The following is a 15,575-nucleotide window of genomic DNA, read 5'->3' as shown; positions in this document are numbered from 1 at the left end:
AAGTAAGCATAAAAGCTCATCGGGACCAAAAATGTTTTGGGCCACGGTGAGATCCGGCACCTTAGCGTGACCCACAATTAGTCAGAAAACTTTTTGGCCACGCTGAACTTTTTTTGGACCACGCTGAGCTGGAACCCGCGCTGGCTGACTACCTCCAAGTTAGTTAAGTTAACTGTTATTAAATGCTTAGCTAATGCGTCCGGAATCAGGACGGCTTAGTCATCACTTGACTGCCTCCATTTTGCGAGAGGGCAACACTGTGCATCTCTCCTTCAGCTTTGGCAGTTAGCGACACTGGATTGGTTGCAGATCTACACCTGCTCTGGGAAGAAGAAGCTCCTGGATTGCTCATTTTAGGACTACTGAGTTCCACTTATATGATGGCGTTGCGAATCAAGCCGTACTTATGTTGAGCAAGTCTAAGGTACGGAATCGAATTATTGGGAGAGAGCGCGTCGACTTGGTAAATCTGGAATTTTGGGGAGCCAAAGAACTGGCAAAGATGCTCTGCCGAGGACGAGTCTGGGCCCCCGAAGTGGGGCGCAATCATCCCACTTCAGGTGTTAGCTTGTGCATGAGTCACAAGTGTTGCAGATCGTTGCATGTTAATTGATCCTCGAAAAGAAACGAAGAGGGGAGGCAGGTTGAACTGCCCCCGGAATGGCGCTAGTACTTGTGTTACGATGGCTGAAATCCCTTAGGTGGCAAGTTGCCACTCCATATCTCGACAAGAAAGTAATCAATTTTCCTTGCGAATCACCATAAGCCCTCCGTGATGCCTGTGCGATATGACAGACTCTTCTGGCATCTTTCTTGCTACAGCTGGAGATTGTTCCGAGCTTTTTCAAGCATCGACATTCCGTGGGCACTTTGAAAGACGAGCTCCTCGGTGCGCAGTCTGGTAGCTTTGACCTGCCTGAGTGCCATCTTGAATACCTCTTTCTGCTCGGAGATGAAACCCCGATAGGTCTCACCATCCACATTTCCCAGCTCTTCCAACGCTTGTAACATTTTTAGACGTCCACTCAGTTCATTCTCAACCCTTTGCGTGCCAAGTATTGATTCCTGAGCCACTTTGTTCCGCTCTGCATGGGTGTGAAATGCCTTCTCAATTTTCACCATCTCCTCAGCGACTTTCTGTTTTCTGGCAATAAGACGAGATAAAACTGCGATTAGGGAAGCGAATGTTGGATTCGTCCAGTCGTCATAGCAGAAGGTTGTGACTCCCCACTGGACCATGTTAGCGTTCTTATGTTATACGGCTAACATCTTGCTTTCAGATTGAGAGCAGGCGTACCGATAGCAAAATTTTTGTAATAATTAAAAAGCATCTTTCGAATTTCCTGCCTCCGTCAATGAGATCATCGACGATTTGTATATCTTGTTGTGTTTTGCTGATATCTTTCCAAAGAAGCTGAATGAGTACGACTCGGATCCTCTCTGGATCTGGCTCATGCAGCTCCTCCGGACGGAATGAAATTCCCTGGTCGCTAATATACTGTGCTATCGTCTGCACAGGCTGCATGAATTTTAGTACTGTACAGCATCATAATCAAAATTGTGGACAGAGTGTGACTCACAAGTTCTTGCTGCTGAGATTCGAGTCGTAGGCGTTGGCCTTGCTGCACGTTGTTGGGACTCATTCCGTAGAGGACAACAGGTTATGAACACACCTCATCAAGGAATAGGGAATCAAAATCTCTAGGTGACCCCCTTTATTTCACTACAAGACCACGTGCGCTACGTACGAGAAAGCCCTTTGCTTTTTCTTTGTCTGGCACAGGGACTGCTATGAATGGTGCGAATACAAGCGCTAAGTGAGCGGGTCTCTTGGAATCGTTACTGTCGGGACTAGGAGGTCACGTTTCGGCAATTGATGGAGGGGATTCTCGTTCCCAATATAGCAACTACTTCCACTATTCACTTAACATTTCCCTCCCTTAGCAGAAATGAGGAAGAATTTCCCAAGCTGGAGGAAGATTCATGTTTTTTTTGCATATGAACAGCTCCACTCGTTATATGGAAAACCGTTCTGTAATAGTTTCTGTGTATATTCAGGGATCTCTCTCGTATGTGTGAATCTAAAGTACAAAGTCTCCGATTATGGTCGGCTTACGACAGGACGAGAAGAGCTTAAAAAGCCCCAAGGGTAAGTCGGATCTTTTAAGCCTCAGACCAAGGTACTAGAAATTCCAGGTTAAAGACTCGTAGATCTTAGTATGTAAAAGGATGCTGCCTTGCTGTGGCTCCATGCAAGGACTTTTTACCCAATGGATTGCTTGACTTTGAAAGGGGGTGAATAAGTGATTCCGAAATTGTGAAAGCCAGCCGCTACTATGGTAATCCAACTGAGCTCAGCTCGGCGTATTGCCCAATCTCCTCTTCTCCTGTCTTGATTATGATTGACAGGTCCAAAAAGGGCAGACACACTGACCGGTATGTTGCAGATGCTGCCTTAGCCAGGCTAGTGCGAGTGAGGCTGCTTCCAGGCTCCATGCCAGCGACTGACCCGCCCAAATTTGTGAGTTTAACAGCCGAATCAAGTAATAGAGAAGCTTGATCTGCAGAGCATGGTGGCCAATTAACCGTACTCTCTGCTGCGCGAACCCTTTACTGTTGCCAGGCCTAGCCAGTTTTTTACCTGACCGAGTTTATACTTCCGACACAGGTATACAATCGGTTGGGCATCGAATGATGGAGATGATATCTCTTGAATGAGTTAATTGAGGAAACACTATATTTGCTGAATATGTCGATGCTTTGCCGAGTAATCAATCGAGATCATTCCCGAGGGCGACCAGCAGACCGCAGGATACTAAAACGCGTTTTTCATCGACAGGCGGCATCATAACCGTATCTGGCAGACAATACAATCATTGGCCATACGTGCAGTCTTGGTGATGTTTTGGAACAAGAATGATATACTAGGCGCTTTGTGTAAGAATTTACTCTACAAACCAGGGTAGAGGCCTGTCGATTAAGTAGGAGAAAAGAACCAAGTCAAATTTCAGAAAGTTCAAAGACTGTTGAGGAGCGGTACAGTAAACCTCCTCTTTGAGGACCCAATTTACATACAATCTCATCATTCAAAACAGGAAAACACGAGGCTGGGTACAGAGATGTTCCTTACCTGGAGGCACCCATACACATAAGCGCCGACATGTCCCCCACCGAAAGCCTGCCTACCCTGGTAATGGCAGGGGCGTTGAGAAAACCGCGAACTTTAGCGTGTATTTGTCTGACCGACGGGGCACATGTGGGGTGGTACGGCGGTGCGTAGCGGCCATTCTCCAGTGCATAATTATTAAGCAAGACTGGTGCTAAATCATGTATATGATTGACCGCCTCTGGGTCCGCCCTTCTACTGATACCTTACCTTTTAGGCAAAATCACGTGAAAATCCCTGAATCTTAGTCATGTGATCATTCTCTCTCCTTAATACTTGGCCTCCTCTACCTCCGTTAAGGATTATTTCTTCCCTTTTCCACCCCCTTCCCCCCTCCTAAGCTAGCCTTAATTCTGCCTCATAACTAAGCCCTTATGAGTTAGATAGATTATTATAAACGTGAATTTGAATAGCCCTGATGAGAGATTATGTGGCTACTTCGAAAGTACATAGTTTAATTGTGGAGAAACGTGACTTGGTCGTAAATTCTGCCAGTAAATCTTGCTTAATAATTATGCACTGGAGAATGGCCGCTACGCACCGCCGTAGGGTGGGGCGCGCTGAGGCTTGCGCCCCTCAGCGCGCCACATTCCATTCGTACAGGCAGCTGGTGGTACCTCAAGTACACATTGCGACAGCTCAACCTACCCCTTTTCCTATTTGTTTGAGTAGTTTTCCTTCTTCAATCAATCAATCATCCATCTAACCGGCCCGTTGGAGCGAGGATCCGTAAAAGTGTAGTATTTGTAAGGGGCCATTTAGTTGAAAGAATGTTACACGGTTAGGCTTGAGCGTTGAAGCGGGGGTTGCAAGTCCAGGATTGCAAGTCAAAGAGGCATTGCGAGTTGAGAGAGTGGGTCCCTGTGGAAATACCGGATGAATCCACGTGGCCATGGCTCATGTATCACAAGTAGAAGTTGACCTGTGATCAAGAGATGAACGGTCGGGTGACGATAGGACAGGATGGGATGAGATCTGGTGAGATGTTCATCGTACAGAACGCATGATTTTCATTTTTCTGGGATAAAACAGCAAAGTACGTCAATCAAAAGGAGGCTGCTTCGGGTAGGGAGGCTCAAATCCATAAGGTCCACTAGCAAAATGATAGTTGTGGCGTAAAAGTCACGCAGTACACTCTCCTGGAGGTACAATACCTGTCTAACCATGTGGACCATAAGATTTGCTGCATCAGCTCCATTCACCGGCATTTACCCTAGTACTTTTGCCGCATTGAAATCCATACCCGCTTGGTCCCAAAAATACCACTAATGCAGCCAAGGACTTGTCGTCACATTTCAAATTCATACCCCTGCTGTTGGTTGAGATACATCCGGCGCGAGAGACTCTCAAGTTTGAGGCTAGGGGCTAATCAAAACACATGTATGGATGCAGATTACCTGAAGAGGGGACTTTTGACCCACTAATCAACTTGTGAATAGAGAAGGTACTTTTAGATTTCCTTGCTAGTGATGGGGGTACGAACGAAGGCGACGCTAATCTGCAGAGTAGGCAATTGGGTTTGTCTGGCTCACTGTAGAGGGTTTCCCTCCAGTCGTTTTGTTATTGAACCATGAAGTCAACTATTTGGTTATCATTGGCGACGAATGGCTGGGAAGTATTTTGGCTGCTGAAAATAAATGTTATGCACTGGAAATAGTTAATTTTGTTTTCTAATTGAGCTTAGTAGTCCGACATCAGTTGGTCGACTACACTGGCTTTGTCTTACAAAGTACTTCAATCTTGGGCGGGTCCGAGGGGACATGGTTGCGGTGGAACGGACGTTACCATTTCAATCACGTGTAAATTCCGTCTGTATTTGAAGGGATAAGGTACCAGATCCTCCTAAGCTTTTCTCCCTCTCCTGAGGGACAAACCCCTGACTCTATAATTCTGCCTTTAACTTCATACTGGAGCCGCAATATGACCGCGAAAAGTCCTCACCCACCTGAGGAGGAAAATCGCCACATGAGCACGCTTGAACGACTTTTATCTTCCTCCGAAGCCCCCCAGCATGAAGAAGAGTGTTTTGATGAAAAGTGTAACAAATTTTTGGGTGCCGTCAATAATTTGAAATACCACCTTTCCAACGAGCCGGACGAGCCCAGGATCAAGATCTGTAAGTCGTTTCCATCATTTCTGGGCTGTCTGATCTAAAAAATCTCCGCAGTTACCACCGGACTAAAGGATTTACGAGAAGAGTATCGAGAATTCATGCGCCGACCCAAGATCAACGATTTTGTTCTGAATTCGTTGATGAATGCCCTGTTTGGTGGTCCTCCTCAGTTGGTCAGCATGAGAAAGAAAGATGGGAAGGATCGAGAAACAGATGACGCCATGAAAGAAGGGAGACCTAGTTTTTAGGGCTGAGATATTTACGTGACAACAAACCTGGATACGGCGATGGGAGGTTTGAGTTTAGGATGTCTGAACTGATTTGGAATGGAAGATGCAGCGCAGCTGTGAGAGGCTGCGACATTTCTTCTCAGAAAGGGCCGCCATGATTCTATTTACTAGCTTTACCTGACTAAAATTGTGATAGGAAATATGATCACCCACGCTTATTGAGAAGCACAAAAATCAACCTTGCGAGGCGTGAATTATATGGCCGATAGAAATCTGGGCTGCAGTGAATAAGTAGAGCTGTTAAAAACTATTAATGCCTTAAACGATATTGGATAGACATGAAGGTAATCTTTGTTCAAATACAGCCAGCTATTCACTCAAAAGAGTCCGAGCACTATCACGAAAGTCCACCGGCTATCACTCGAAACTTGATTGAAAAGCCCCCATTCCGTACCGTTCTTTCACCCAGCGGTCTTAAGCAATTTAACTGTCGATTCCCGCGGATTTTCTTTGAACTCTGTACAAGATGTCAGTTTCTGCGCCCACTGGATGACTCTACTTCATGCATGATATGCTGTCTTAGTCAAGGAAAACATTGAGAGGGGTCTCTGGCGTTTGGCGACTGTTATATAAATGGAGCACGAAAGCAAATTCAAACAGATTGTATATCATGTCTGATGGCACAATGACAAAAGGAAGCCCCTTAGTACTATGTTGAAATCGTTTACACAGTTGTCGAGTGTGTTTTATAAAAATGCTGCATCTCTTCGTTTTATGTGCCGCCGAACATTCTCTGGCCAGCCATTGTTAGTCATTGCTTGGAACCGAGCGATATTTAGGTTTGTTGACTTCATCCTGAAGACCGATTCTTCAGGAGCAACGTCTTCTGGATCGCGGTTCTGTCCTGCTTATCGGTGAGACGTAGCAGTCCATTGTCCTTGCTGATAGGAACCTAAAGAATATCGATATGATTTCAGCTTTTGCTCAGTTGTCTCATCAACTCGTACGTTTGGCAGAGGATATTCTAGCCTGACAGTCGTCGACGGGCCCTTCTCGTGAGGGTCACCGGTATGTTGCCCGTGAGCAGCATGATCCCGTAAGTGGCTGTTTCTTGATCTCCTCCTCCAAACACCTATGAACCCGAGTTGCTAACCACAACTTGGATTGATCTACCAAGTACGGTGTGTATGTTCGGCATGTCTTCACCATTCTCTCATGGTGCCAATGTGAATGGATTGGTAGTTTCTAGTATCTCCATCTCAATGACTCTCAACACGTCCGCTACCTGGTACAGCGTTGAACGGTGGTACCTCTGGTACGGCCGGAATTTCTTGATCCACTCTGTTAACCTGCGGAGCGGATTGAGAACTAGAAGTCCATCCACATACTCACGGCCCGCCGCCGATAGCGGTGCTGTGTAGACAAATTATGAGTCTCTGCCTTCGCTCCACTGGTCGCGACTGTGAGAAATGTCCCTACAATTGCTTGCGCTTCCACCCTTTGGAATCGGTTGGCCTGCCCGATGCCTTTATCCCTTGCAAGCATGCATCCGGACACCAGGGGCCAAGCCTACCACCGTGGATAAATCAAACAACAGCATAAAATACAGACATCGAGACAGCGGCAGCGCAAACAATGCGGGGGACCAGAACTATACATCGGGTAGAGGCGCCGAAAGCAGCTCATCCGGAAATCGCGACGATAACGACATACCCTCAGACAACAACGGCGGCACACCCGTGTCAAACTCGTCGCGATCGCAACCACCTGGAGACACGGACCCCAAAAACCTGCAGTCGCCCCAACGCTCGTCTAACGAGCCCTCAGACCCGCTTAGCCTCGACACGCTCTCCTTCACTCTTTTCTCACAGCCCTTTCGGACACGCTTCAAGTTCTCCATACCATCATTCTCTCAACATTTCGATGCACAATGGCCGTTGAAGTATATCACCTTCGGTCCCTACTCCCCTCCACACCTGGAGCGCCAAGCACGCGACTGAGTATGCCAGGAGAAGGGTGTGTTTTCCTCATGTCCTCCTGGAGTCGGATCGGATCTCAACGAACCGCCTTGGCGAAACACCTTTGAAGATTTCCTGCGAGTCGAGAACGGAATTTCGCTATTGGACAGCAATAGGTTGATTGCTGACAGGACCGAGAGCGAGTAGGACTGGCTTAAGGGGCTTGTCAAGCGCCGTAGCATGGGTAGCAGGTTCCAGTTCGAGACCAGCTCGGATAGGGAGCTCTTGGTATCTATGGTGCTGGAACTTACAAGGACAAACTCTTGGAGAGTAAAAAGCTGAAGTAGATGACGAGCTGGCATTGTAGGAGCGCGTCATGCAGGATCTTGAGGCCTGGGAGTGAGACTTTCCCAAATTTTCAACAAAAATCACATTCTGCGCTCTCCTGTCGAAACCCGCCAAAATCGACATCGATTAGAGATCCTGGATCCATTCGATTCTCGCTGTAGCCTCTCTCCACTCGAGGATAGGTATTGCGACGACGATAATGAGAGCTGGCTCAATTCTGTCTCGGGTGGAAGCCGAAGGTCCGTTCCTGAGACGCCGGTCGAGGCGATTCGCTCTGATGACGCCTCATTTTCTCGCATTATTATCACCATGTTCAGGACAAGACAAACGTGTCTCACCGATGGCTCAATCTAAACCAAGAAAGTCGTGACGAAACGCTATGCCGATGGTCGAGAAGAGACAAAGTCATCGGTTAAGGCAAGTCATCCTCGTTCTGAGAATCTGGACTCATCGGGCAGGAAATGGCGAGTCTAAGCGGAAGAATATTTAGTTCTGGAAGGAGCGATATTTCTATCTCCATGTCCGTAATGCATGAAACCCTATATGCCGAGCTGGCAGTGACAATATCTCATCAACAGTTACTTTCCACCCTTTTTTTTCTAGCGTTTCCTTTCTTTTGGTCAAGTTACGATATTTTCTTTGCCTGTCTGACTTCAGCGCTCTTATTTGGTTCCTCTCAAATATTTCATTTCGATCGTTATACTCCAAAGTGCATATGAACGAATGCTCTACTCTGAAACTTTTAACGATCTTTCCATCTACCTGATCTCAGCATCGCCGACAGAGAAGAGACATATAAAAATCTCGATAAAACGAGAATGACCTATATGGAAAACCAAGTAAGCCCATTCCCAATGAACACTACTAGACGGCTGTGCGCCGTGAAAGCGATTCTAGAATTCGAAGTAGATCTAAATCTCACGAAGAAACAACCAAAAGTGATAGCGCTGGGGTCTTAGTAAAGAGCAAATTACAAAATGACTTTTCGATAATTTGATGAACTGACCGCTCGAAGTTATGGATACTGGCTTCTCATCTCAAAATACTGTGTTTCCAAGGAATTCTGTGTCGTGTGTCATCGAAATACTTGGCCAATGCTCAGGCCAACTTGTCTTCGCCGTGCACTCATGCTATATCCATTTCCGACCAACCTGCCTGCTAGTGACTTTCTGAATGCAAATAATCGAGAGGATGAAAACAAGATGCTGTTCGCTCCTGCATTCCGAGGATTCAGGTGACCCGGAACATCGAATTGCTGGATATCACCTTGAGCTCAATTCTTCGGCTTCTGGAGGCGTATAGTCGTACGCGTACTTACCATATGCGAGGTTGCTTGGCAGCTGTTCCTATTCAAATTAGCTCTCGGCCATTGGAGAGTCCTGATTACGGTAATTTAGGAGATCAAGAATTCATTGTCCGGTCGAGGGCAGAACACAGGGTGTCGCCCGCCGAAGCCGTGGAGCGATGACAAAGGCGACAATGATTGTTGTCACCACGGGGCCTGCTAAGGGCAGATGATGTCACCAATTCAAATCCAAATTCTTCGCATCTCTAGACTCTGGCTTTGATCAGCATCGTCCAAACCGTGACAAACATCTTACATCGTGAGGAATCCATCCAAGCCCAGCATCTGTGGATGATATCCCCCAAGAATACTTATACGTACCCGGAAGTTTCTCAGCTGTTGGCCACGATTTAAACGTCTCAGATACATGATCGACATCTATATCAGCCTCGATACCCGGTATAATCTAGAATTTTTACCGCTTGTCGGAGGTGACCTCGTACATCATCGAGTCAAAGCGTCAAAGTCGAATTTGACTGAAACGAAGTCTTCTGATACAAAGTATGCCATCCCATTGTTGTTTGGAACAATGGCAGACTCAGTGAAGTCGACCGCTAAGCCGAAAAAGTTGTTTTCATAGATTAATGTTTTCGCTGTGTCCAATTAGTCATGTCAGGGGTTTAGACCCCTAAGTAATCCAAGTCCCAGTTCTCTGCTCCATTCTTTTTCACCGACCGCATTTATTAAAAAACACTTTTATCCCATGACCTGAAAAAAATTACTCCCTGAGAGTCATTATTTGTCGAAGATGGAGTAGTTACGGCAGCTTATTCATACGATCCTAGTAAGGTGGCTCAAATTGTCCATGTTAAGCTTAGCTACTGGCTATATTCCCAGAATCAAGTATCGGACTTTCTTCTGTAGAGGGCCTACAAACTTACTTCTACTTCTGTGGTATTTGATTCCTAGTGCTATTTAGATAATTCGATCAGGCTTCGAGTCTTATGGTATACCAGGAGGTAATATGGGGCGCATGAAGTACCCGATTAGGTAAGAGTAAAGAGAACATCACAACAAAGAAGTAGTATTTCCGGTTCAACCAACACTCTTATAACCTTGTACTGTCCTATCCCTGAATTTACCCTGTTACAAATACTCTTATCACGAAGCTATCGATTAAATCTACCGTCTGACCATAGATCCGTCCGCTCGTAGTAGTGTTGATTCGGACCGGAACCGACGCCAACGCTACCAACTGATCCTACGACTCTCGCACTGGCCAAGGAAAGTACCGGGTTTTTACTGCGACTAGGTCTTGGATTGAAACACACAGTGAAGAAATGGAAACAGAAATACGGCTGGGATGGGGATGAGTTTGAGTATTGGGAAAGTGCGGCCAGGGCTTGGGATCTTGGGATGCCAATAACTGTATTTTCCGCATCCGGAGCCCTAGTGCCAAAGGTATGGCACTCGGCTCTGCATCGAGGGTGCAATATTGGCGCGAGTGCTACCGGTTCAGAGAAGTGAGAAGAAGTAAGCAAAGAAGTAAGCTTCCTCCTTCAGCATACTACGTGGTCCCTGTCTCTAGCACACTGTTCTATGCATTCCCTCTAGAAACTCCAGAAAATGAGCCCTACAAGGGCGTGTTATAGGATGCTGATTTGAGTCAGTTGGAATCCGCCTACCGAAAGTCCATGAGAGGTCTCGTGAGACAAGACAAAGATTGTATACCTGAATGTGATAGCTAGCTTTTTGGCAGGCCTGGCAGTGACTATGTTGGAATCTTGATCTTTTTATGATTCTCAAATTAGGAATGGCGCTTTGGAATATCCAATGCTTTGTTTAAGAGCTGATTTTTCCTGAAATATTGACGTTTCCATCTATGATTGAAGGCATTCAATTGTCCAGACTGTCCCATCCTATCAGAGAGAAGTCCACAATGCTGTGTGCTTCTTTCGCAGAATTAACCGAGACTAAGGTAGAACTGATTGAGTTAAATGTTATTGAGACCCGAAGTTTCAGTAACTTTCTTTCCCAATCTGTTTCCTGAACCTACGCTACATCCCACTGATTCTGAGTAGGAATATTGGCATCCGGTAAAAACGTTCTTCCCGCCTCCTCATTGTTCTCATCGCTCTCTTCGCTTGGTACTTCCAGGTGAGAAATTTGCCGATAACCCGGTGGCCTGCTACATGACTGCGTGCTCAGCCAACTTCCCCGTTGGCCTGAAAGGTGAGCCAGAGCCATCTGCATGAAGCGCCACCCTATTAGCCATTAAACCGTGAGTCTTGGTGAGGAGGTAAACCCACCTTAGCTGCAAAACCAAAAATGATTGCAGCAAATATCATCCACGATTTATTCTGCTGTTGTTCTCTCCAAGATGCGAAGCAACTCTTTTGATATCCCAGTTGCAACTCACACGCATTGTCCCCGTGGCTCTGATCTTTAAAGGGCCATGCCCTATCGTGAAGGCTTTTAAGACCACAGCATTGGAGCTCATCTTGGATGGAGCGGATAGCGTGTGAATTCTTAGATTGAAAGAAGCCTTGCCATTGCTGATCCAGGTTACAGGACAGAATCCTGTCGGGGAAAAGGTAGGCAAGTGCTAGCGTGGCCATGATTGTCGATATGACTGTTTGAATCTGATTGATTATACTGCATGTTGTGCTCCATATATTCTTCCGAGGGGTCTCGTGGTTCGACGTTAGGGATAGGAATCGTGTAGCAATCAGTGTGAGTGTTGGAATCAGGGACATGAGTGTTGCGATGCCAGGAATCCATGTTGGTAACGGAAGAAACAGTGCAGCTGTATGAGCCCACGATAAGCTGTTCGGTGAAAGGGTGTCAGTTTCCAAAATAAAATGAACACGGCAGGAGTGCAACAACACACGCTCCAAGGATCAAAGATACGAGTCCTCCCTAACGACAAAATACGTCAACGTAATCTTTGCCACAGTGGATTTGCAGCATCTAACCAGAATAATCACCATATAGAGCAGGGCAGTCACATCAACTTTAAGAGGCATAGTTGTAAGGGAATCTGCTTTTTAATATGAAGAAGTATGTTGAACAAGTCCACTAAAATATTGATGTGGATAAGTAAATGTAGTAGACAAAGCGGACTGCCGTGGCAGATGATCTTTGCGGGGTTTTGCATTTCCTGGCTTCATGCAGCACCACCTAACCCACTTGCCCACTTGTTACAAAACACACCGTCTGCACGGACCTCTGCCGAGCTTAAGCTACGCTTGTACCAGTATGCTAGGTCGTGGCAGTTTCGTCAATTCTCTTCCAGCATTTCCTTTTCTCAGGCCCGATACTTCAGCGACTAAGCTACCCCGGTCCTTGTCCTGGACGCGAGGCACACATCCTAAAGAAAGAGTGGTGCTGTTATGGCATACCCTGAAATGGGGGTATTCACAGTTTTGGTGCAACACAAAGGCGGGGGACGAAGAGAACCAATCGGAAGCAGCTGTAAGCAACTGCTCCGCTTTCCTCGACATAAAGTCAAGCGTCCTCGCTCCAGATGATGTTCCAAGTATCAATGACAAAACCTCCCCCTTCTTCTAAAATCTCATGAAGCTCCTTGAAAGTCTCATTGTCACCAATTTGTTCAAGAACAGAAACAATATAGCGTACTGCCAAGTTACCCTCAAAGCATCTGTTTTGTTAGTAACAAGAGACCCCTGGTCGGGACACGTCCTCTGCCCCACCGTTATGACACGACGGTCGCCAGCCGCTCGATGTCCCTGAACAAATACAGGTCGTCGAGGCTTGCAGGAGTCAAAGCATGAAGAGAAGCGGTCTGGGTGCGACTAGCGCCTGCTGACTTCGTATTGATGCCGATCGCACTACAAGCCAGAAGTACAACATGAGTCATTTGATAGCACATCATCACGCATATTAGCCACCTCACTTTCGGAGCTAACATGTCCACCGCAGCCGGATCAGATGTCCATTAAAGGCGACAGGGGAATAAAAACCGATATACTTATCATATTCCTTGTTCAAACATGGCTACTTGCTTGGATACAACTGTCGCGGAACCATTATTGGGTATTCTTTCCGTTCTAAGGATATCTTGTGCAAGCGCTGACGGCGGCTGGCGCGGAAGAACACAACCATGATGGAAACCGAAAATTAGCTCATCTTGGGAGCAACTTGCTCCGATCTATATTGGGGTTAGTTGCATTCGAAATTGAACCGAGTCGAAGTAGGTGGCTAAGGTAGATTTGGTGGCCTTCACTAATGGGTTGTAAGTGGGATTACTAGCCTTGAATCGTCCATCATATCTATCACTCAGTGAGCCTCGGTCGCTGAAAAGCAGGTATTGATAATTGCATCAAGTAGAGCGCGGAACCAGGTTCACGATCTTCCAAAGTCTTGGCTCTCGCAATCGAGGCTATTATTGGAGCAGTCTATATCGATTTAACCGATTTCAATGCTAGACGGAAGGTGGCCCTGAAACTAGGATCAATTTCAGCTAATCAAGCAGCAATCTTCGTCCTCTGCCATACAACCAGTGCCGATACACAACCGATTCAATCGATTGGCACATTTTCCACACCGCTGATTGAGATACGCAGCATGTAGATATCCGTGGCTTTCTGCGCACCCACACATGACTTTGTCTCCCGTGGGGAAGAGATATTGACGCATTGTAACGGAGAGGCCCCTAGTGCATTCCTATCCAGAATTCTCAAGGGCGACGCTCTTCTGAGCCAACTCAGATGTCTTCAACAGCAATGATGCATAATTTGGATTTGCCTACGGCGGGTATTGGAGTGTCTAAGATTTATATCCCTAGTATTCAAGTCGCAACTTCATAACAGCCTTTAGATCATCACCACTCTGGATAAATCGCTTTATACGCTCAACCTGGCTAGAATGCATTATCTCGGTTAACTTGGAGGCCTTTCGTGACCGATCTCGCGTGCGTAGCGTATCTCTCGTAGGTAATTCGAGTTCTTGGTATTACCCTGCAGCTCATCAACAAGATAGACGAGCTTGGTTGTAGCTTTTGCTAATTTCTTGAGTAGGCGACAAGAGGGTGTTTGCTGCATACGAGAGATCTTATCCTCTAGCCTTCATCTAGCTTCTTCTCACGCTCAGCGGTCTTTGGTGTACTAAATTTTGATGAATCTTAGCCACCGGCCGCTATTGTTGACGGAGGGTTTGGTGTGTGAAAGCCGAGATCGACCTCATCGACCTCATCGACTAAGTTTTCGAGGACTATCGTAGGATTGGTTGGCCAGAGGCCAGCCAATCGAAATCCTAGCTTGATTGTAGAAGGTTTGAAGGTCTTCTGCCGAATCTGCGCGATCGCACCAAGGAAATCGTCATTGGTAATCTTCTCGTAGCCACTGACTGTCGCATCATACACCCACTCACTGTGCCAGTGCTTTTAAGCACTAAAAACACCAACATCAAGCGGTTGAATTATTTGGCTTGAATGAGGAGGTAAGAAGAAGAGTATAATCTGATGATCCTCACAGTACTTGACGAATTCGTATATTGAATGCGAGCCGAATTGGTCGCAGATTAACATACGATGTGTACCCTTGACCGAATCCTTGGTAAGCTTATTGAATAGTTGAATCCACTGTAGGGCTAGTACGATGTTGAAACAGCCAGTATATGTCACAGCGATTCTCTCATCGCCTACTATCTCTTACCATTGTAGTAGAAGGACCTTAGAGCGTAGGATTGCTACCGGTGCGATAGGAGACCTAGTAGCTGAGACTGCTTCAATAGCAGTTGCATACTCGCGATTAGTACTAAAACCGTCAAAGATTTGGCGCTTAGGTTCGCGAGTAATAAACCACAGGTCTTGAACAACGCCGATATTAAAACCGGTCTCATCGAAGTTCCAAATATCGTCCGCGCTAATTCCATATTGAGCAATCGTCTCCTGGTAGGAATTGAACCGCTCTCTTACAATCTGCCTATCTAGGCACTTCTTTCTCTCTATATCCATAGCTCGCGGCGGCGAGAGAGATACTCAGCATGGCGTTGAAGGAAGCGACGTAGCCAATGGTCACCGATTGTAGGCGGTTTAGTTAGAGCAGTATGGCTACTAGCAAGGATTGTATTGGCCGCGGCCGCGATTGCCGGTCGTTAGGAGGAAAGCTGATTGAATCAAGGAAATTGATATAGCGGCAAAGGGCAGATTCTTGCAATTCATCAAGCTTGCGACCGTTAGGTTGCCGGTCAGAGAGCGATGGGCGGCCTTGATACCGAGGAAGAAGCCGCTAGTAGGGTAGGTTTTTAGCGCGCGCCCACGCTTTAATATTAGGGCTTTCAAGATTCTCAAATTCAAGAATGGCCAATTGAATGCGAGATTCAATAGATGCATTTAATTCTTTGGATTTAGGCATGTTTGTGGCGAGAAATCGCGTGTTGAAAGGGGTGTTTACTATGGGAAAACGCGATATCGTTTGGGTGGGCACGTATCGTATGGGTGGCGGACCCTCGT

The 15,575-nt window shown here is 46.5% G+C and overlaps 8 protein-coding genes across 8 annotated transcripts; 3 read left to right on the top strand and 5 right to left on the bottom strand.

The window, feature by feature from the left end:
- Positions 1-816: 816 nt before the first annotated feature.
- N7473_013190 (kinetochore protein nuf2) lies at positions 817-1,643 on the bottom strand (the record flags this gene model as incomplete). Its single annotated transcript, XM_057159129.1, has 3 exons — positions 817-1,230; positions 1,298-1,519; positions 1,581-1,643. 3 exons carry the CDS (start codon positions 1,641-1,643, stop codon positions 817-819), a joined length of 699 nt encoding a protein of 232 aa, XP_057002179.1.
- Positions 1,644-4,980: 3,337 nt separating this feature from the next.
- Positions 4,981-5,806, top strand: N7473_013189 (uncharacterized protein). Its single transcript, XM_057159128.1, has 2 exons — positions 4,981-5,282; positions 5,334-5,806. The coding sequence occupies exons 1-2, from the start codon at positions 5,087-5,089 to the stop codon at positions 5,525-5,527; spliced, it is 390 nt and encodes a 129-aa protein (XP_057002178.1). The 5' UTR covers positions 4,981-5,086; the 3' UTR covers positions 5,528-5,806.
- Positions 5,807-6,978: 1,172 nt separating this feature from the next.
- Positions 6,979-7,509, top strand: N7473_013188 (uncharacterized protein; the record flags this gene model as incomplete). The annotated part of the gene is made up of 1 exon (XM_057159127.1): positions 6,979-7,509. One exon carries the CDS (start codon positions 6,979-6,981, stop codon positions 7,507-7,509), a length of 531 nt encoding a protein of 176 aa, XP_057002177.1.
- A 117-nt stretch (positions 7,510-7,626) lies between these two features.
- On the bottom strand, positions 7,627-7,829 carry N7473_013187 (uncharacterized protein; the record flags this gene model as incomplete). The annotated part of the gene is given in 2 exon segments (XM_057159126.1): positions 7,627-7,767; positions 7,779-7,829. The coding sequence occupies 2 exon segments, from the start codon at positions 7,827-7,829 to the stop codon at positions 7,627-7,629; spliced, it is 192 nt and encodes a 63-aa protein (XP_057002176.1).
- Positions 7,830-7,843: 14 nt separating this feature from the next.
- Positions 7,844-8,169, top strand: N7473_013186 (uncharacterized protein; the record flags this gene model as incomplete). Its single annotated transcript, XM_057159125.1, has 2 exons — positions 7,844-7,866; positions 7,977-8,169. 2 exons carry the CDS (start codon positions 7,844-7,846, stop codon positions 8,167-8,169), a joined length of 216 nt encoding a protein of 71 aa, XP_057002175.1.
- Positions 8,170-9,216: 1,047 nt separating this feature from the next.
- On the bottom strand, positions 9,217-9,753 carry N7473_013185 (uncharacterized protein; the record flags this gene model as incomplete). The annotated part of the gene is made up of 3 exons (XM_057159124.1): positions 9,638-9,753; positions 9,417-9,566; positions 9,217-9,366 (listed from the first exon to the last, which is right to left on the bottom strand). Exons 1-3 carry the CDS (start codon positions 9,668-9,670, stop codon positions 9,217-9,219), a joined length of 333 nt encoding a protein of 110 aa, XP_057002174.1. The 5' UTR covers positions 9,671-9,753.
- Positions 9,754-11,152: 1,399 nt separating this feature from the next.
- On the bottom strand, positions 11,153-12,126 carry N7473_013184 (uncharacterized protein; the record flags this gene model as incomplete). The annotated part of the gene is made up of 3 exons (XM_057159123.1): positions 11,153-11,347; positions 11,410-11,926; positions 12,011-12,126. The coding sequence occupies 3 exons, from the start codon at positions 12,124-12,126 to the stop codon at positions 11,153-11,155; spliced, it is 828 nt and encodes a 275-aa protein (XP_057002173.1).
- Positions 12,127-14,243: 2,117 nt separating this feature from the next.
- On the bottom strand, positions 14,244-15,077 carry N7473_013183 (uncharacterized protein; the record flags this gene model as incomplete). The annotated part of the gene is made up of 2 exons (XM_057159122.1): positions 14,244-14,490; positions 14,776-15,077. The coding sequence occupies 2 exons, from the start codon at positions 15,075-15,077 to the stop codon at positions 14,244-14,246; spliced, it is 549 nt and encodes a 182-aa protein (XP_057002172.1).
- Positions 15,078-15,575: the final 498 nt, after the last annotated feature.

This window comes from Penicillium subrubescens (assembly GCF_028828155.1).
Source record: "Penicillium subrubescens strain IBT 31985 chromosome Unknown utg000013l_segment0_segment0, whole genome shotgun sequence".
Lineage (NCBI taxonomy): Eukaryota > Fungi > Ascomycota > Eurotiomycetes > Eurotiales > Aspergillaceae > Penicillium > Penicillium subrubescens.
The sequence above is the reverse complement of the archived record's forward strand: the minus strand, read 5'-3'. Positions and strand labels throughout refer to the sequence as shown.

Coding starts and splice junctions, on each gene's coding strand:
- N7473_013189 (XM_057159128.1), top strand. CDS start 5,087: ATGACCGCGAAAAGTCCTCACCCACCTGAGGAGGAAAATCGCCACATG. Junction 5,283..5,333: donor CGAGCCCAGGATCAAGATCT/GTAAGTCGTTTC, acceptor AAATCTCCGCAG/TTACCACCGGACTAAAGGAT.